Source organism: Trachymyrmex cornetzi, unplaced genomic scaffold (assembly GCF_001594075.2).
Source record: "Trachymyrmex cornetzi isolate Tcor2-1 unplaced genomic scaffold, Tcor1.1 scaffold45, whole genome shotgun sequence".
Classification (NCBI taxonomy): Eukaryota; Metazoa; Arthropoda; class Insecta; order Hymenoptera; family Formicidae; genus Trachymyrmex; species Trachymyrmex cornetzi.
The window spans coordinates 55,823-77,545 of record NW_017299289.1 but is presented as its reverse complement, the minus strand read 5'-3'; the positions used below and the strand labels follow the sequence as shown (position 1 = coordinate 77,545).

Below are 21,723 nucleotides of genomic sequence, written 5' to 3'. Positions count from 1 at the left end.
CATAGGAAGGAGCATGAGTGTGTTGAAAATAATTGCACAAGCAACTCCGCCGGAGTCTTGAATGAATCGTCGCCGATCGGAGTTTGGTCGAAGTGGCCCCGAGTGCGTCATCCGTTCGGTCGCCTCGTGCGACGTGCCCTCTGCCGCTCGGCGCGCGGCGCGCGGCGCGCGGCGCCCGCATGGATGTGCATTCGTCTCTCCGGTCTCTCGTTTCGAAAAGCGCTGGAGCTGAAACGAGCGAGAACGGAGTGGAGTGCAGTGGAGTAGCGGCGTGAGCGGCCCGGCCTGGCGGCTGCCCGTATTCCCGACAATCCCGACTCCCGTCTCCCGTAAATCCTCCACAGGATCGCGCGCAAGCGGGAACGCGATTGGCCGCGACGGCCGCCCCACCCCGGCGGTCGCGTCGCCTACGCTCGTCATTCTCGTCAGTCGGGCTTGGGCCACGGTCGAGTGTGTGTCGTATGTCGCGGATTTCTATTCACGTACGCGAGCGTACGGATTTGTCACTGAGAGGAAAATATCGAGGTAAGAGGTAAACCGTCCCTCGTAAACCATTTCGTCGTCGCGACGCCCCGTCGATGCCCGCGACGTCCGTTGAATCACGTCCGCGGGATGGAGGGTGAGGGTGGATGGGAAAGGGGGTGGAACCACCGTCGCGCTTCTGTCACGCGAGCCCACTGCCGGTGGGACCGCACGCTCTCTTTCTTTCTCTCTCTTTCTCTCTCTCTCTCTCTCTCTCTCTCGGACTCGCCCTAACTGATATATACATACATATACCGTCGCCCGCGCTGTACGTCCCTGTGCGATGCAGCGTGCGTTTTCTCGTCTCTCGGACGCCACAAAGAACGAAGCGGCTACTCCGTTCTTGAGATAAACGTGGTTGAAAGAAAGAGAAGATGACGCGGTATCTACGGAATGAGAGAAAGAGAAAGAGAGAGGAAAGTGGAAGGAAATAGAGGAGCCCGATGGCGCTCACGGTCGTCTTCGTGTGTACTCTCGGGGATCGATACACGGTACACACTCCGGGTAACGATGTGTGGGTGCAAGAATACATTACACCGAGCTTTCCATATGAAACGCATCGGTTGTGTGCCTGTGTGTATGTGGGAATGAGAGAGAAAGAGAGCGAGTGAGAGAAAGAGTGAGACGCTGTCGGGACGATGGAGTACGTGGAGTTGGATTTCGTCGAGCAGGCCTCGGTAACCAAAGAAATACCACCAGATGTTGCGTAGCGTGGTCCGAGGTGCTCGTAAAAGCCGGGTGTTCGTAAAGTCGCATGCGGACCCCGAAGGCTTAAGAGCGAGGAAGAGAGCGAGCGAGCGAGAGAGAGAGAGAGAGAGAGAGAGAGAGAGAGAGAGAGAGAGACGCAGACAGAGGCGAATATCGAAACCGCCTTTTTTCGCCTCGCGACTCGCGACTCGCGAGAGGAGCTTGATCTCGCGCGCGCGGATATACAGACGCGGATGTGTACCGCCTTCTATACCGCGCCGCCAAGTTATCGAACGGACCCATTTTCCTCGCGCATGCAACGCAACGCGACGTCTCGAAGGCAGTCGGAGTAAAGTCGGAGAAACGTCGCGCGCCGCGGCAACGAGCAACGACGACGAGCGCGGAGCGGCGATATGATCGAAGGTGAACGAGCGTCAGAGCGGAGCAGTTTACCACCGGCGATTACGATGGGTCGATGACTTTTTAGTGAGCGATAGCGTGCGCCGACCTTAGCTTCCTTTTTCCGCGGCTTGAGAATTTTATCTAGGAAGGCTGGGACACGTTCTCGTGTTTCGGGGAAAGATCTTGTCCTTCTGGGGGAAGGGACGCTGCGAGATTTCGGGGCGACTTCGACCGAAATTCCGACTGACTTGAAAGACGATTAGCGACTGATACATGGAAAGAATGATTTCGTTCAAGTATCTAAACATTTCTGGTTGAAAATGGATGAAACAGAAGATTCTGATCGTATCTATATAATTCTAGTAGATTTTGTCAGAAAATTCTGATTCGTCTGTTTTTAATCAGAACTCCAATTAATCGAACCAGATTTTTTTTACGAGAAAAATTTCTGGTCGAAAATGAATAAATCAGAAGATTCTGTCTATATCAATCAGAATTCCGGTTGTCTTAACTAGAATTCTTGTAGATTTAGGAAAATTCTGTGGTTTGCCTATTTTCAATCAAAATTCCAATTAATCGAACCAGATTTTGTTCATGAAAAAAAATTCTGGTCAAAAATGAATAAACCAGAACATTCTGACAATATCAATCAGAATTCCAGTTATCGGATATAGAATTCTCGTAGATTTCAGAAAATTCTGATTCGTTCATTTTCAATCAGATTTCCAATTAATCCAAGAGTTTGTAAACAATTTTGTTGGACTATAAAAATAATTATATAGGAAACTCTAGCATGATATGAGAAATTTTTTAAAAGTATTTTGTTATTTTTTTTTATCAAACAGCTTGAGCATCCTCATAATTATTATTACAGTCCAACAAATTATTTTCAGATTTGTATCTAACTAAATTTTTAGTTACTTCAGCAAAAACGTTCTTTCCGTGCAGAATTGCTTCCAGCAAAATTTCTAGCTATACAATTCGTCTTTAATGCAATTTTTTTGTCAAACAAAAAGTATATAATTGTATTTCTGTTAATCAAAAGTGTAAGTACTCGAGTAAGTTAATTAGAGTTAATTTCGAAGCCTGATTGAAATCTTTAACTGCGATCCGAACAAAAGAAGGTGTGCGATGGATTACTCTCTTTCGAAAAACTTTCGGTAACTCCAATTCGGAGAGGTCGAGATTAGATCAATGTCAAAATAAACGTTAGATTAGAATTTGCTGAAGTCAGTTTTTATTATATTATGTAGAGACTAACTTTTGCCGAAACTGAACCGAAACATGTCAATTTCAACCGAAACTCGACTACATGTCAATTTCAATCGAAATCAAAACCAAAAAACAAAAAAAAGGAATTCTATAAAAGCTATATGTATAGACATGCTCATATATCATATACTTTTCTTCATGAATATCATAATTTATTGAAACAATAATTAAATTTCGGCCGAAATCGAAAACCGAAATTTCGATTGTGTCAATTTTAGCTAAAGAATATAAGTACTTTTTTTTCAATTTTAGCCAAAGAATATAAGTATCATAATTTAATTATTGAAACAATAATTACACATATTTTAAAATTAATATTTATGAAAAAGAACTATATGATTTCAATCGAAAATGACATCTAATTAGTGTTCGTTTTCAATTTCGGTAAAAATTTCGGTTGGATTCTAATATTAAGTTTGACTGACTCGATTTAATATAAATTGTTTCTTAAATTTTTCAGAAACTTGAGAGACTCGTATCTGAAAAATACGAATAATTAAAGAACTTAAAAACATCTCACGTATAGTATCTTACTTTATCTCACTTTAAGATAAAATTCATGAATATTACATAGAATTGGCGCATGACGACTTACATTGGATCGTAAACAAATCAGTTAGTCCACAACTCTAATCGAATCCTCTAATCAAGTCACGTCACACTGTGAGAAGAGAGGAATCGAATGAGCGAATCATTTTTCATCGTCTTTCCCACTCGATTGAAATTTTTCACGGACGTCCACTCGTTTCTTATCGATGTCGATCTACGGAAGTTTTTCGAGGAAAAGGCGTGGAAACGCGGTGCATTATGCACGAAGCTTGTGAAGTACAGACGGTCTTAGAAAAATACATGTGCAGAAAGTATTAGAGAAACAATTCCGTAAATATTGTATCGCGAAACAAGTGCGCGGCCCAGACATACGGAAGGAAGAAGAATGAGATGGCAGAGGAATGCGGAAAGTATGTGCCGCATGAACATACTTATCATTTATGTTCCTTCCGTTTGTTCTTTCCGCGTTTATGGCTCTGTCCATTTTAGTCACGCTTTTGTACACTTTGTCACATTTCGCTGCTATCTGTTCTTCTGTAAGGCCTGAAGACACACAGCTTTTTTTCCCTAAATGTACAAAGTGCTGAAAAGTACGACCACAAGAGAGCGCCGCATATTTCTTTTGCTATTTTGCTATCGCGTTTTTCTTCCTTCGTAACACGTATTGTCAAAACGCACATTGGAAAAAAAGTCTGATTATATTAATTGGAAATGGATAAATCAGATTTTTCTGGTTGAATCTGATAATTTCCATTGATATAACCATTCTAATATGATCAGAACCTTCTGGTTCATTTCCATCAATTAAGATTAACTTATTTATCAAGATTAATTTTAGATTTAAAAAGTATATAATTAAGATGAACAGAAATCTTCAGCTCCATTTTAAATATATTAAACATAATAAGATTTAACTGTATAAAAAGAACAAATCTGCTTATTCCGAGAATATACAGAAAAAATAATTCTGCTTAAGTATCTAAAAATTGAGCTAGATACTTAAAATAATTTTGTTGAACCATCGAAAAAATTATATGTATAGGACATTCAAGCTGGTTACTAGAATGTCAAAACTTTTTGCAACACTGCTCATTGTATTTGAGATTTTTACGTAATTATTTAGATGGTCCAATAAAATTATTTTCAGATTTGTATCTAGCTAAATTTTTAGATACTTCAGTTAAATTATTCTTTCCTTTCGTGGATTTAACTAATTATTGCAATTCAACATTCCGTAATATTAACTTCGCAATATAATCGTTCCAATGTCAAATATCTCTATTTTACATGCAGAAAGTGTAAAGTACAAAAATTTCTCGTTATCACTGACTCTTATCGTTCGCCTCGTTGTGAATACAAGATTAATTTTGAATCACGCTTCGGCGCGATGTTTGCGATCGCGTTTTGATCGCAACGAAAGACGGAATGGATACGCGATTAATTTCGCGTAGTTCATCTCTTCGACCTATCACGGCCCTTATACCTGAATATAATCCGTCGTTCATCCTCGATCACCGAAGTCTTTCGTGGGGTCACCGTACGGCACCTCATAGACGACGTTATAGTCACGTTATAGTCAATCGATCGTAGCGGTTTGCATGTCGCGATGACCGGCAGCGTGATCGGTCGATGACTGTTTGCACGCGGTGATGCGCGCAATTCGCGATTTGCGATGCGCTCGAGTCGGCAGCAGGCGGTCCGATTACTGTTTTAATATCAAAAAAAAAAGATCAATCTGTTGTTCCTCCATTGAGAGCGGAAGATTACGTTGTAGGTACACTGAAACGATGAAAATTTTATTCGGGATAAGCCGAGAAACAGGTGCGGGAAAGCTCCATTTAAAAAACTTGCGTATAAGTGCAGTATGAATTCATAAAATGAATTTGTTAAAAAAATATCGTTAAAACGCTGATAAATCGAGAGATAATAAAGGTACTAGTAATAAATATCGAGAAATGAGGAAAACTCAATTAGCATTATTATCTCCATTTAAAAGCTTTATAAATTTATTTTCCGGAAGGTTTGTCTCTTGTGACAAAGCACAGTTTTTTCCTTCACTTGATATTGCCAGGAGAAAACATAAGTTCGCGTTACGTACACATTCTACACTTTGTGTATTTAAAACGAAATAGACGTGCCTGACTCGAACAGGAGGAAAAATAAGCCAAACGAGCGTAGAAAATAAAAAACGTGCAACACAAACGGATTATAATGGAAGATTTAGTTCATTGTTTCACACTCCAAAGTTAATTTTTAAACTTGGGGGATTTTATTATAGGTATATATATTTCCACTGTCTAGACATAGTTTTATTTTATGATCGAAATATCGAAAATATGCATGTGAATATCTATGCAATTTTAAATTTACGCGATTTACGTATCTATTAAAATAACATAATTATCGTTTTTTAAATAATAATATTAATTTTTTTTTATATTATAATACAAATAGAGATAATATTTTTAGAAGTCTAAGTAATTTTGAAACATTAGAAAAAATTGTTTAGGATTCCAAATTCAGCTTAATAATATTTCTATCAACAAAACTTGACATTTCTGTTTTTAAAGAATTCTGTTTTCGTCTTTATCTTGTATCTTTTAACTTTATTCTTTCTTAAAACTCACCGTATTTATGTAACTATCGCGCAATTTTATGCGAGTGTCAGAGTTGATAACAGCTGATTACAGTTTTTAGTTGAGTTTCACTTTCGAAACTAGGGTATCGACTTCCAGACTATACGTCTGTATAAATTCATACGTTGCACGAAGCCGATGGGTTTAATATTAAGTTCGAACTGCGTTAATAAGTTAAATAAGTAATCCCCCTTTTTGTCAAGTATCAGGCTGAATCCAAGTAACGCAATTTTGTGCTCTATTTGGCTGATTGAAGATGGACGAATCAAAATTTTTCTGGTCAAATTTATTAGAATTCTAGTTGAGATAACCGGAATGTTGGTTGATACAATATTTCTAGTAAAATTTACTAGAATTCTTATTTTTACCAGAATAATTATATCAATCAGAATTCTAGTTATCTCAATTAGAATTTTAATAGATTTAACTAGAAAATTCTGATTCGTCTATTTTCCACCAGAATTACTATTTAATTCAACCAGACCATTTTTCTCAGTGTACAATTAAAATGAAATCAGTGCAGTCTGTACCTGCAAAATGAAGGGGAACAATGTACTATGTCGCACGCCGTTAAAAAGGAAAGACAGGCCTATAGGAGAATGACGGTATACGAGGCAGGATGACAGCATAAGTGGACGATGGTAATATAAGCAGCCTTCATTTAAAATCACGGTATGATTGGCGATGACTTTATTTATCTCTCATATAATGACACACGGTGAGTCAATATGAATGCGTGTGATATTCGAGCCGCAGGTTTCTTCCGGCATGGCGATACAACTGTCGGTTTTATCAGAAAACGAATATACATATAGCTGTTCGTGTGAGTGCAAAATAAAGAATTTTGAACAACACCGAATATTTCGCACGGTGAGCGCTCGACCTTTGTTATACTCGATAGAATTAACAGCGCGCACAGCGAGAGGAAATTTAAATAATAACAGCTCTCACTTGCAAATGGATTGATTATTCGCATCGCCGAGTATATTTAAGATTTTTAAGTTGCATAATGTAGAGCGTAAAATTCATCATATCTCGAATTTGTTTCTACATTTTAATCCGAGAGTAATCTAATTTTTTTTTTTACGGAAACGATTATCTGGAGTATTTTTATAATTCAATTAAATGACTGTTTAAGTCGAAACGTGGCTAATATTAAAAACAATACAAAATCAAAGGCATTGAACCACTACGCCAGTTATCGTCAGCGAAAAAGATGTATTTTATAAAATTTATTACAAGACGTTTCGGTCTAAATTAGACCATCTTCAGTTAACATTAATAAACAAAGTAAGTAGAATTAAACAAAAATTAGTTATTAAACAAAAATTGGTATGACGATAGAGTTTTCTACAAGTCAAAGTAGTTATTAGAATTATACAAGTTTTGTTAATACAATGATTCGTTCTTTCTTAGTTTAACAATTATTCTTCAATAACAATTTTCTTTCGTATGTCAGTAAGTATTCAATTACAGAAAAATCCATCCAATTACTTGAAAAATTTCAGCGATGTACGAAATTGAACACTAGATTCCCCGATTCTGTGTTGATAATATTGAAATGCCTTTCAATTATAAATCAGAAGGTCTTCATATCCAAAATTCCAAATCTTGTACGTACTGCGAAATATTGTCAACACAGAATCGGGGAATCTAGTGTTCAATTTCGTACATCGCTGAAATTTTTCAAGTAATTGGATGGATTTTTCTGTAATTGAATACTTACTGACATACGAAAGAAAATTGTTATTGAAGAATAATTGTTAAACTAAGAAAGAACGAATCATTGTATTAACAAAACTTGTATAATTTTAATAACTACTTTGACTTGTAGAAAACTCTATCGTCATACCAATTTTTGTTTAATTCTACTTACTTTGTTTATGAATGTTAACTGAAGATGGTCTAATTTAGACCGAAACGTCTTGTAATAAATTTTATAAAATACATTTTTTTCGCTAACGATAACTGGCGTAGTGGTTCAATGCCTTTGATTTTGTATTGTTTTTAAATGATTGTTATTAAGAATTATTACATATCATTGATACTTTTCTGATTTATTAGTATTTGAGAACATCACCGATATGGATTTAATCACAATTTTCTGAAACAAATAAATAGAACGCAAGCAAATATTAAACGGAATAAACACGTTAAGTAGCTTATTACGACAGCATTTCTACAAAATAAAGATTTTTATATAAAGCTTTTTTATTATGGATTTTCGGATTGCATTTTTAGAAGCTTGTAAAGAATAGTTATTAAACAAAAAAAACAAGAATTGTTAAATAATATCCATATAAAGCAATGTTTTATAACAATTTACATTTTTTACGGCTGAGATATCTCAGGTGGCTATTCCCAGATTAAAAAAATATATACATGTGGATTTAACACCATGCGGTGTTCATGCAATTCTCGTGTTGATGTTGCTATAAACACCGACATGATGTGGATTTAACACCATACTTTCAAACCTGCAGTTTTTAAATCCACATCCATATTTTTTAGAACGTACGTTTATTTAATTTGCAATTTAAATTATTTCACAATAAAAATTATACATAAACGACGGCCAAAGACGAGCGAATAATAAGACGTTAAAATATAATAAACTCTTATAATAATTTTAATGTTAAAATTACAATAAATCGCGCGAAACTAGTTTCGACTTTACAAAGTTTTCATCAGTCGCAATAATTTACATAAAAGTTGTTCAAATATTACATAATCATCAAAAAATCCGGAATCAAATGTACTCAATAAATAAAATTCTCTCTAGTCATCTTTAATAAAATTAATTCTCATATTCATAACCGTTATGTGTCTTTTATATGTTATATAACATGCAAATAATTATTCACATTATTTTGTATTATAGCAACATCTGTTAATATATATAAAATTAGAGAATGATAATTGTTATAATAAGAATTAAATTAAATTCCATTCGCCGTACTTGGGAAGGATTTTGCGTGTTTGAGAAACGATTGAGATTATTTAGTCTTCATTTCGAAATATCAAACTGTCATATATCACGCAATAAGGAAGTGTTTATTGTGTTACAAGGCTATTGTTGAGATCGAATATCACGCACAGTCGTGAATTTTCTGGCTTTGAATATACGAGCGTATATTGGAAGCACCACACTCGGTGCTACACCGAGTTGTTGGCGATGTTGACGCTTCAAGGATAGAATGGAATCGGGAAAGTGGGTTAATAAACCGTACGTGTACGTTGCACTTTATCGATCCGCGATATATTTATTACGGAGATAGGTATTTGTTGCTCGCGGTGGTGTCTGCTGGAGCTTAATATAGAGCGTGATGCATATAAAACGCATTGCTAATCGGCTGAGACCGTTATATCATGTTTGATACTGTAACATGCAAATACGTTCGCATGTGGCGAATTAATTTTCATTAATATCATTACAGAAATCCGATTGAGACACGCGGACGTGAGTGTTTTATTTATTAGGTCGACGAGAACGCACGCGGTATTAATTGCGGCGTTAATTTATATTAATGTGCTTTTAATAATACAAGATAAATGAAGCGTCCTTTTGTTATTTTTCTTTCCTAAATTTAACAATCTGTCTTATGAGATCGATAATAATCTCTAGTTTCTTCTTTATTATTAAAATTGTGATAAACGATGGTGTAATTTTTTGTTTGTACATATAATGATCTTAAATTTTTCAAAATTAGTACAAATCGTATTTAAGTATAAATATTTTCTGATTTATTCTTATTACTATTAATATTATTATTATCATTATGTACTATTACCAATTATACATATATAATTATTATCATTATTACCATTATTACCATTATTTTATTAATATTACTATTACCATATATAATAGATTATTAATTTAAGAAATAATCGTGTTTATTGTTGTAACTCGATTTTAAGTAGTCCGTTTTCTTACTTCAATGTTAATACATAAAAAAGAAAATGCATTTAAAGGGAATGCAAACTAAGTAAACATTGGAAGTTTTTCAAAAGGTTTAACGATAATGCCGGTGTTGGAGTTTATTAAACCTATTTCAGTCGATTTGATGGCTAAAAAGCACCTCGGGAATCCTTTTGGCGCGCTTTAGTGATGTCAATGAGGCGAGAGAGATGGAGAGCTGGCTGGCACAGACTTCATTAATTAAGCGCGCGTTGATTCCACTACGGAAGAGTTGAATCACTACGGTAAAACGTTTTGCGACACTGAGTGACGTCGGCGTATTTAGCCAAGATTGAATCGTGACTCGCAACGAAAGAGCGCAACGTGGAAGCTAGCGCAATATGCTAATGAAATGATAATCGAATTAAAACTCTCGATGAGCCTTTTTAGAAAATTTGATTTAATTGCGAGTAATTCTCTTCCCTGAATCGCTGGAATATCTTGCGAAATGGCTCGTGAACGAAATGAAACTACGATTCTATTTTTATTCTATTTTAATTTGATTTTTTAATTGATTTGTAGAAATGTCGATGATCTCCGGAGAATTAATATTCTCATTGCTCGACACGATTTTGATCCAAACACAATTTAACGAATGTCGTAGAATGATCGAAATTTATACATGCACAATGGATGAAAACGAATATTCAGTGAAACACGAATCTGTTCCATTTAGCTGGAATCACGATAGAGAATTGATGACATTTGTTAAACGATGTGACAGAAAAATTTTTGCTTATATTTCCAAAATAAAGTTTACATTTACATTTATTATATTAAATCTAGTATTTTGTTCCTTTTTATCTCCATGTTGGAAAGAGCAAAATAATTCGGCTCGTAACTAAAACCTGCATTCAATTACAGAGGACAATTGAAACTTGACGTAATTGGATAACAGTAGAAGAAAGTTTTAATAGCTCACGTTCTAGATCGAGCTTTCAAATGTATTTATATAAAATTGATATAAAACCGGTGGATGGTGCGACATTGTGTAGGAATTATTATTCGATTATGCAAATACGGAAGTTGGAAATATCGCGCTGATGCAGATGCTCCTTCAATTAGTCAGGCACCGCAAAAACTTCGGGCCCTACTTTTGTAACGCTCGATGACGCAACATCGAGTACGCGTCAGTACCGTTCTCACGCTTCCGACAAATTCCCAAAAGTCTCATTCAATTAATTTATTATTTTCTGATTACAGCGCTCGCGCGTAGCATGTCTTGACGAGTAGGACAGGCGCTTCGACTGGGTTCTCGGCAGATAAGGGTTCTCCATAATGGCGGGCGGTCAACAGCTTCCGGAGCAGTACACGGTACCACAATACGCGAGGATCTTCCACAGTCTGCCGCATCTGAACGTCTCTTTACATTCGGTCAATAATACGTTCAATCCCCACTCCGAGATCTATTTGGAGGTAGGTTCGCTCGGCACGAATCCGTCAATTCTGACTTCCTTGGCCCCGATTGTCATCCCCGATTGCACTCCCTTCACCTGCAGCCACTATGGTATGCGCAAAATCGATCTCATGGACTTAAACAAAGTGCGTCCTATTAATCGGCCGCGCGCGATCAGAACCGTTAAGCTTTGCGCGGATCGATAAGCGAATTGTACGGAAAATCTAGATTTTATGCGGCCCTTGGTGATAATTTCAAGATAAATATTGCATTCATATCCGGCGACGTGTGTATTGAAACGTGTGTCGGAACGTCTTCAGGAGAATATCAGCACGCTCGACTTATTTCCAATCTGGTCTGGATGTATTTCCGAAGTAAATGTATGCAACTGATATGATACAAACATTTGATATACAAAATTTCTCTTCGTGCAAGATACTGCGAATGTTCCTTTTTGATGTCGAATTGAATCTCAACCTCCGATTTTTTGAATCGCTTTGCGATCTACCTTTGATCGGCTTAAAGATATTTTCCAGCAAGAGACACAAATAACACAATGTAATATAGTGATAAATTTTGACAAAATGTTAACAATTTACAGAATTAGGTGAGTAATTATACGAGCGCATTTAAATGATACGAATAAGTGGGTAAAATCAAATACAGGTTGACGATATATTTTTATTTGTTTGTATTTTGACTTAATTTCATGTAAAAATTTATATTAACATACTAAGGCTGGCCTAATTAAAGTCAAAACATTTACATGATCATTATATATATATATATACAGGGTGACTCACAACTACTGCATTTCCTCTTAAGGATATACTCTTGAGGTAATTTTGAGACGAAAATCCTAATACGAAAGTATCGAGACTACAAAAATTTTTTTAATTATAAGCTAACTTTAAATGCTTATAAATCAAAAACCATTTTACTTTTATAACCTTTATTATTATTTCTGGATTCTTTTGAACATTCTAGGATAAAAATCCTAATACGAAAATATCGAGGTTACAATAGTTTTCTCGAATTATACACTATCTTTAACCAATTATAATTCAAAAACTATTGTATCCTCAACATTTTTTTATTAGAATTTTCGTCTCAAAATTACCTCAAGAATACGTCCTTAAGAGGAAATATGGTAGTTGTGAGACACCCTGTATACATATCATATAATTATAATTATACAGTGTCTCGACTTTTTTTGCCAATCACTTTTGTGTAGATAGAGCGGATTAAACTGAGTCGAAAAGTCCTTTACCATTTTGCAATCTTCGCAATAATTACTTTACAGAAAAACTGTAAGAGACAAAAATCATTTATTTTCTTCTCATAGAACTCTAAGAATTTTTTCAGAATTTTTTAGTACTGCATTTTCTTATTTTTATCAACATGAGAAAATACGGTACTAAAAAATTCTGAAAAAATTCTCAAAACTTTATGAGAAGAAAATAAATAATTTTTGTCTCTTGCAGTTTTTCTGTAAAGTTGATAGTATTTGAGTAAAAAATTATTCAAAACTAATATTTTGCTATTTTTAGTAATTAATATCTTGTTAACTATTGCGAAAATTGCAAAATGGTAGAGGACTTTTCGATTCAGTTTAGTCCGCTCTATCTATACAAAAGTGATTGGCAAAAAAGGTCGGGACCTGTATATATTGAATTATAATTATGCATGCGTGCGTGCGTGCGTGTGTGTATAAGAAAATTTAATATAATTATTCGTAAAAAAGATCTTGCATGAGCTTTGATGCTCTTTTCTATTAATTTTTGTAACATAGTGAATCATTACATTCTTATTGTTTACTAAATAAAAATAAAATAATTACTGTGTTGTACTGTCTCTTGTTGGAAAACACATATATGTTGCGCGGACATTAGTATGTTAATCGAGTACTATCCGTTTGAATAGTATCTGTTAATTCCTGTTAGTATTTCGATGTTAGGACATCAAAATTTTCCGGCAGTTATTCCGCGGGATATCCTCTTAACAACCACAAACACCAGTGGCACTTTGGATTATCGCTTTTGGTCGACTGTAGATTGGCGTTATCGGGCCGTAAGTGGAGATCTCGCATCGTCAAACGGATAAGAATCCAGAAAGCGAGCATCTGGCAACGTAACGACGAGAAAAAGGTGCCGTATGCTCGTACAGAGTGCAAAATCGAAAGGGAAGAAAAAAAAGAAACGATTCACATGTCCATGGAAGGTAGTGGGATATGGCGAGGACACGTTAAAAAGAAGAGGACAAAAAGAAAGAGAAGAAAGGAGGACGAGAGGTTGGTGAAGAAAAAAAAGAAGGCCAGAAGAGGGCAGGTGGATACCACGAACGCGCAAGAATCCGGGCCCCATGAGTGTAACTGAAAAGCACAATGCCTGGGAAAGCTCAAACAATGCACAAAGGCTTTCGCATAATATGCCCGGGGCAACTCACGGCAGCGGGCTTCAACATCTTCGGGAATTACGTCGGACCACGTCGGGCACATCCTGCTCTCCCTCCGTCGTGTTCTCCGTGTATTCCTCACACTTTCGTTCCTTGTTCTTCCTTTTTCGCTCGTCTTCCTCAGCCGTCGAAGTCGGGCAGACTTAGGGTGAGGTATAACCACTGGCGAAGGAGGTGGGCCCGAAACTTTGTCTCGCTAGTATTCGCTTTCGTCATGCATGCGGCTCGACGGGGTGGATTGGCGAAGCTAAGACCGCCGAGAAATGAGATAAAAGCCTCGAGGGAGGCAGGAAGAGAGCGGTAGAAGTTACGAGACGGTCGTAAGTGCGGCTCGTACGAAGTAAATACGTAAATGCGCCTGAAATAGCGTTGCAATGCGGTTCTTGACGATGCGCGACGACGCTGATAATATTGCCGTTTTAGAGTAGGAAGTGAAGACGAGAAAATTTTTGGCGCGATACCAATTTTTCGACGTTATTTGTTTGGACGGTTTATTCTACGAATCTTCAAGTTGAGAAGACACAAAAAAGCTTTTTCTTTAATTAAATTTCAAATCAGATATTTACTTCAAAAAACTTTTTACCAGATAGAGAACAGGCAATTGTTAATTCTATGAAATTTGATGGATAAAATCCAACACTCTAAATTTCTTGCGATAAAATCTCATTCCAAGCAAGTGAAAATATAAACATCTTTCGCTTCTTAAAAAGAGTAACAATTTTCACTTTGTTTTAAAGTGAATTTTTACTTCGAAGGAGTGAAATCTGATTCCAAAAAAGTGAAAATATTTCATTCTTTTTCAAGAAGTGAAATATTTTCACTTTTTTTAAAGAGTGGTTGTACTTTCACTCTCTTGGAGTAAGATTTTACTGCAAGAAATTTAGAATGAATAAATGGATTTTTTATATTTGGATATCTTTAGATCTCTTTAGTAATTTCTTTTATAAGAATATAAGTAAAGTTTACGTAAAGTTATAAAGCAGGGAGAAAGTCCATGATCGGATGTAATGTTTACAGAGCCTCGGGATACTGGGAAGTATTCCAGCAGCCTGGTTGATCTTAACTTTACTGGTATTGCTGGTTTATTTGGTAACAAGATGCTGCGACCGGAGGCCGCGCCCCAAGAAGTCGATAACCGCACTGAAGTGTTCGCTGGCCATCCTAGCGTTACTCTGTAGTGGAGCAGTGGCTGTTGGTCTTTATGGCAATGACGACGTACACAACGGCTTGGTACAACTCATAGCAGCTGCGAAAAACGTCGATGGGATCCTTATGGGCGTCAGAAATCAGGTATTTCCTATTTATTTTTCGCAATGTCTTAATATTCTGTTTATCATAATATATGTAATAAAAAATGTTTATTACATAGCAGTAATAAAAAATTAGTAAACATATAGATTCTAAAAGTAAAGATCGCAGAAAAATTATTCATTTTTAATTAAAAAAAAATTTTTAGTGTTTAATAGCATTTTTTTAAGTGTACGCGTATAGATAGACGCTGACCTGATTTAGATAATTTAAAACAGTTTAAACAATTAAATAGCAACAATTAAAAATAATTGTTATATTTATTTAAGTCAATCAACATTGTATATTTCTTACAGACTGATACTATAGAAGCGACTCTAAAGAGAAAAGTGCAGCCGCAATTGACTGCTCTCGGAGATGAATTCGATGCTCCGGTTAGTAATAAAACTATGCTAAGTTGGCTGCTAGCGGCACTTAATGGTATGAAACAAAATACGAGCATCGCTGTAAATCGGAGTTTTGAGATACGAAAGCCTTTGAGTGGTATTAGTCTTGCCGGCGCCATTGGGATGGGTGAGAAGATCGAACAGTTGCGATGGCCTATTACTATGGCGGTCCTGAGCGCTCTACTAGTCCTCTGCGTGGTTCTGGTGGTCGGTGTTGCACGGCACTCCAGATGCGTTCTCATAACGTATGTTCCTTTGATCGAAATAAGAGTAGAAATCTTTCAGCGGTATTCCTCATATAGCATTTTGCATCTTTGTTTGAATTTTTATTTTACACGTTTGAATAAAACCATTTAAAATCGTAACAAAATTTGAGCAGAGGAATAGATCGTCTTCTATACATTTATAAATTATTCTGTAAACACATTTACAAAATTATAATCACTCTAATAGATTATCTTTTCAGATTTTCCGTATTCGGCTTGTTTGCGGTTATCGTCTCTTGGCTCATGGCGTCCTTATACTTGGCAACTTCTGTAGCTCTAGGTGATCTTTGCGTCTCACCCGATGGTTACTTGAGCAGAGCCGTACCGTCTACCTTAGCCTCCGAGGTACTCTCGTACTACACGCATTGCGAGAACACGCGCAGTAATCCGTTCACGCTAAGATTGCGGGATTCGCAACGTGCGGTGGATAACATGAGGCATAACTTGAACACGGTGACTAAATTAGCTCTAGAACTGTTCAAAGATCAGCAGCTCCAGCCAAAACTCAGCAGTTTATCCACAGACGTTAATACCATAGACAGACTTATGCCAGGTTTATCCACGTTACTCGACTGTAAACCTCTGCACAAGCAATACGTTCACGCCGCCAAGAGTTTGTGTCACTTGGGATTGTAAGTCTATATATCCTTTTATATTTTAATTATAATTTGGAAAAATTAAATAATTGTTTGTATTTTAATTAAAACGATTTTACACGGAAATATAAGCTTATAATGCTTATCTATGTGTTCTAGGTATGGATTGAGTTTTATGCTAATAGCCAGTTTAGCTGCAGGTCTCTTATTCACCGTATTAGTTTGGGTGGATTCTCATACATGGATATACATACGAAAACGGTAAGTACACTAGCGGAAATCATTTAGAGAGAGGAGAGAATTAAATATAATTTTATTTTTATATATTTTGCTATTAATTTTACAATGCTAAAGCAGGCACCGTAGAATCATTGCGTTCCTTTCTAAATTTTATGATATCTGCTGAAAATTAAATAACCAATGCATTTGTTCCAGAAGGGATTATCATCAGGTTGACGAGCAAGATCCTTACTTACCACCATCGGCGGCGTCACAGGCAATAGCAGCAAGGACCCTTCGAGGCCAAGGGTCGTACCCGCCTACAGCCCCTACGCTTAATTCGAATGCTCTTGGCACTCATAATACGATTAAGCAGCCTCTCTTGCTAACGCCGCCCCCACCGTCCTACGCTACTGCGACTGCTCGAGCACGTCAACTGCACGAGAGCATGTTAAAGTTTGTGCATGAGATTTTCAGTTTCTCTTTTAATTTGTTTAGCTTAAGAATATCAATTAATATCGCGCTAAACATATTAGATTCAATGCGTCTCCTTTGAATGTTGCTTTATCATACATAGTTCCATCATTATTAAGAAAACAATTTTTTATCAATATTTATATATTAGTATATGCTTTTTGACGAAATATACGTGATGAAATGTATTGCATCATATAAATAACTGTGCTATTCTTAATTTTATATTTGATGTGTTTAATTATATATTTTAAATATCTGTTTTTGGGACATTTAAGCATTTCGAAACAGAATATTATTCTTAGCAAATAACAGTTTTGATTGCTTTATATATACAATATTATTACAAGAAATAGTATAGCGCGCTTTGTAATCCTATTTTATTAACATAAATATAATATATAGACAGTTTTGCAGGCGTGATTGAATTTGGATTTATGTTTAGATAAGCTATAAAACGATGTCGGTCATTATGTAAAACAAAGATAATGCTGCAACTTTGTTTGTTCTTCCTCGCCATTTACAGAGGTGGGGGTGTTAACGGGAGCGGAGGGGGCGGGGATCACAAATCGTCTCAGCATAATCAGCAATCAACGGGTGGACGAGCTGAACACCGATCTGGACTCGGAGATCAACCTGGCCAGTACGCGACTCTGAGCAAACAGTGTAAGACGCTAGAATCTAGTGACTTCTACTGAGGGCACGCCCCCGCAGGGCCCGGTAAATGCAAAAATTAATACTCTTGCGCGTATTTAACATTCATCTTTATATCTGTGTTATTACATTTCACAGGTAGAGAACCACCTTGGACGCCCAGCGTGGCTTCCTTCACCGGTACCCTGTCTCATAATTCGCACGGGCCCGCGCATCTTGCCACTTTTCAGGATTCGCGAAAGACACAAACGCTGGATCCGAAGAACCTGGCCAATCTAAAGAGAGGTCCGACTCAGGCCTGGAATCAAAATCGACCGCTTCCACCGAATCCCGCGAGTCAGCAACCTACGTGGGAGTTCGAGTCGCGCTCGCAGACTAATATGAATCAGTTTCGATCGTTGGTGCGGAACAAGGCGCCTAATATTCGCATTCAGGATCAAATGCAAGATCAGGTCAGAACTTTGGATAGAAATTTTTCGCGTAGCCAGTTCAACGGTACCACACCGCAGAACAACACGGTGCCGAATATGTACGGTACATATAATCGAGCGCAGGGAAGGCAGGAGAAGCCGACGGTGGCTACGCTGAGTCAGGTACAGGGTAGTGATCCTAATCTGTATGCTGTAACGGAACTCTAATCGTCGAAAAGGAAGAGAAGATGCGAAATTGTGAGTATTTGCAGAATAGAGGCATCGTTGACAAAGAGAGTTTTGTCTTTTAACAAAATTCAGAACATGCGATTTGGAGTTCCTATAAAATAACAGAGAAAAAGAAAACGGCAAATTGATTTCAGAGACCTGCGATAAAAGTGAGAGAAATCATGAAAAAAAGATTTTTAGAGAACTTAGGAACTTGTGTGAGACATACTTTATATCCAAGATTTTGTACTTGTATATCATGTACAGTGATTGTGGTACGTCCTTCTATGTTATTCTCCCTCTTTGTTATCGCGTTCTCAATTAGACCGCGCGTGAAGTATCCAAGGACAGGCTGGAATGCATACTTAAACATATGCAATTAAATTGCTTGTTGGCCGACTTGAAAGCTGCATGAACGAACATGCACGAAAGAAATCTTCACACGAAGTTTTACATTGATATCGTTTACAGAGATACTGCTCGCTTGTTCATTCTAAATTAGCCGTTAATTTCGCGTGTGATATTTAACCGAAGAGTTAGATATCGCGACTTGAAGGAGATACCAAAAGACGATGAAGGAACTACTGAAATATACGGTTTTTATATACTTTTTACATTTTAACCGAACGAATCTATGTTGAATTTTCCGTGAGAGATATTTAATATACTTTATATGTGTGTGAAAACGTATACATATACATCTAGTTACCGCACGAATGTCTGGTGATTTTTACGAGACTCTTTGGCAGAATTCGATTGATCATAGGTCACGCTCGATACTGCCAATGCTCAGGCGAATATACTTTTTAAGTACAAAGACAGTGGTAGCACAGGCGTTATGGGTTTTCAGTTTTTATGTGCAAACGAAAAAGAGTTGAAAAGGAAATGGATGTCCAACGTATCGATAAAGGATATTTGGAAACATACTTCCACAGGCGGTATTAGTTAAAAATACTCTTTTTAAAGACAGTAAGGAAAAATTAATTCTGTCGCAAAAAACTAAATCTTATTGTACTTTGTAAGAGTCGAGAATGAATTTTCTGCGGAGCACAGTCTTCCTGAGATCTTCTGTAACATCAGAGATATACCGAGTATATTTGGCAAAGAGAATATCTGGCGATTATTCGGTACTCGTCGAATCAAATCCAAGTGTCGGAGAAGTAAATGTTGTGCCTGAATAATAGCCAATTGGTCAAGCGTTGTTTACTATTATAAAGTATCAACGAGTGTCCGGTGGGATATTGGCAATTCTTTTTCAATTGCCACGGATGTCTGTCTCCGATAATATTCGGTACATCTCTTTTTCTCTTTATAATTGATTACTATCTAAAAGTTTGTAAGAGTTGATAGAGATTTTCAGTAATCGCAAATGACTTTGTACTGGCATCCGCATATAATTCAGTAAGTTTGTATATAAAACAATAACATTTAAGATTATTGAGTAAACGTGAAAAGTGTGATAAAACCGAATCTAGATGTTATTACGGATTTTACGTGGAAGCATTTTGCCATTTTTTTTTTTAATTGACGATTTAACCACGACTTTCGATTGCGGAAAGGGAAATCGTGCCATTCCAGGAATATATGCATTTAACGCAAACTACTTTCCAGGATTTTCTTAGGGCTTGTGTTTAGTCGAGTAAAAATCAATTATATAATCGCAATACCGAGCATTTTAAGAGGAGCGTGAATAGCAAAAGAACTTAATCCAATGTAAATAATTGTAATATTTATTACAGAGCGATAGCTCGTAGACTAGTAGCATATAGTTTAGTTAAATGCTAATTTAAGTTTCGACGATAAATATATAAATGTGCGCACGCGGCCACGTGCGCATAATAGCAAATGAACGAATATCGTTTTGTTCACTTTGGAGATGAAGAAGTATCCTAGTCAGTATATAAAGTTGTGTACATTCATTAATAAGATCTCTTGCCAAATTTTTAACCCGGCTCAATTTGAAGAAAACGAAAAAAAAAAAGATAAGACACGTAAAGAGGAATCTTTTTTCTCAAAGAATATTTGTATCGTCACTATTAATACATACGAAAGCTATATTAGTGCGTCGTTGCCCCTCGATACATGTTCTAGATTTTAAGAGAAAAATTGCTTATTGAGAAAGTTTACAAGTATAATCCAACTTCAGTGTTTTAGCACAGATATGCGCTGTATTCGTAATATGTAACTATTTGTTGTACATCTTGATTATTTTTCTTATTTGGTAAGTATTTTTACTTTCCATTTTCGTTTTTTGATCCGCCACGGTATCGATTTACGACAGACTTTAATTTACGGCTCAATTTAAACAGAAAAATTAACATTTTTTTTAAATTTTTATTATTTGATATAATTTACAATTTATTTTTTACATTGTTTTTTTTTTTTTTTTTTTAATAACTCATAAAACACTGGAGATGGACGTCTTCAGATACTGTATAACCTTGGTTACTCGAGATTTTACAATAAAGCGCGCAAAAACGGGATCAATATAGTATTGTTCAGATTAAAGACCTGCAAGTAAACACGTCGTTTCTTAGTCGGTGAGAAAATTGTGCTAAAATATTTCTCTGCTAGAAAACATTTGACCCGCGCTCAATGATTTGGGCAAAATTGACGAGACTTACAAGCGATCGAGGAACCCGTTTAACACGTATTTTAAAATAATCTAGAACACAGAAAACGTTGTTAAACTCTGAATATGAGAATTTGTAATTTAGATGATTGTTAACAGAACCTTTATTGTAATCGTTTGTCAATTTTTATAGTAGAATCGAGAGTCTGAGGCACATTGCACACCAGTTTTTCTAACGAATAAAGCAGCATTTAAGTTACTCATCATTTTTATACGGTAAATGTAATGTGGTATAAAAGAAGGCGAGAGCATCTACGCAACAAACACGAACAAAAGAGGAAAGGAGATCAGGATGATTGAGAGAAAAAGAGAATATGTCAGCGAGTGTATACGTCTATTATATACATATATGTGTATGCGTGAGAGAGGAAGAGAGAGAAAGAACGGAAACACTCATTATTTTAAGAGATAATGGGAGTGATGTAATGATATACGACATTGAGGAACTCATTCGAATCGGAGCATTTTCTTGGCCTACGGCAATTTTTCATCGCAGAAAAAAAGGATGATACAGTTAATAAACGAAAAATCAAAAAAATTTCGCAGAATTTGATTAAATATTATACGCACATCGACAGATACGGATATATGACAGAAAGAAAAAGGAAAGGAACACGGGAGACCTAAGCTTTTGTGCACCCTTTAAGACTGATACTGGATACGTCGAAGAA

General features: G+C 36.5%; 1 protein-coding gene across 2 annotated transcripts; it reads left to right on the top strand.

The window, feature by feature from the left end:
• The first annotated feature begins 442 nt into the window (after positions 1-442).
• tty (tweety) lies at positions 443-20,749 on the top strand. 2 transcript variants are annotated; one of them, XM_018513131.1, is made up of 9 exons: positions 443-525; positions 11,233-11,445; positions 14,897-15,169; positions 15,484-15,818; positions 16,040-16,471; positions 16,595-16,696; positions 16,871-17,110; positions 17,655-17,812; positions 17,921-20,749. In XM_018513131.1, the coding sequence occupies exons 2-9, from the start codon at positions 11,308-11,310 to the stop codon at positions 18,418-18,420; spliced, it is 2,178 nt and encodes a 725-aa protein (XP_018368633.1). In that variant the 5' UTR covers positions 443-525; positions 11,233-11,307; the 3' UTR covers positions 18,421-20,749. The 2 variants fall into 2 exon arrangements, with proteins under 2 accessions (XP_018368633.1, XP_018368632.1); XM_018513130.1 differs by having other exon boundaries at positions 17,655-17,848; positions 17,921-18,002.
• The last annotated feature ends 974 nt before the right edge of the window (positions 20,750-21,723 follow it).

Coding starts and splice junctions, on each gene's coding strand:
- tty (XM_018513131.1), top strand. CDS start 11,308: ATGGCGGGCGGTCAACAGCTTCCGGAGCAGTACACGGTACCACAATAC. Junction 11,446..14,896: donor ACTCCGAGATCTATTTGGAG/GTAGGTTCGCTC, acceptor TAATGTTTACAG/AGCCTCGGGATACTGGGAAG. Junction 16,697..16,870: donor TGGATATACATACGAAAACG/GTAAGTACACTA, acceptor CATTTGTTCCAG/AAGGGATTATCATCAGGTTG.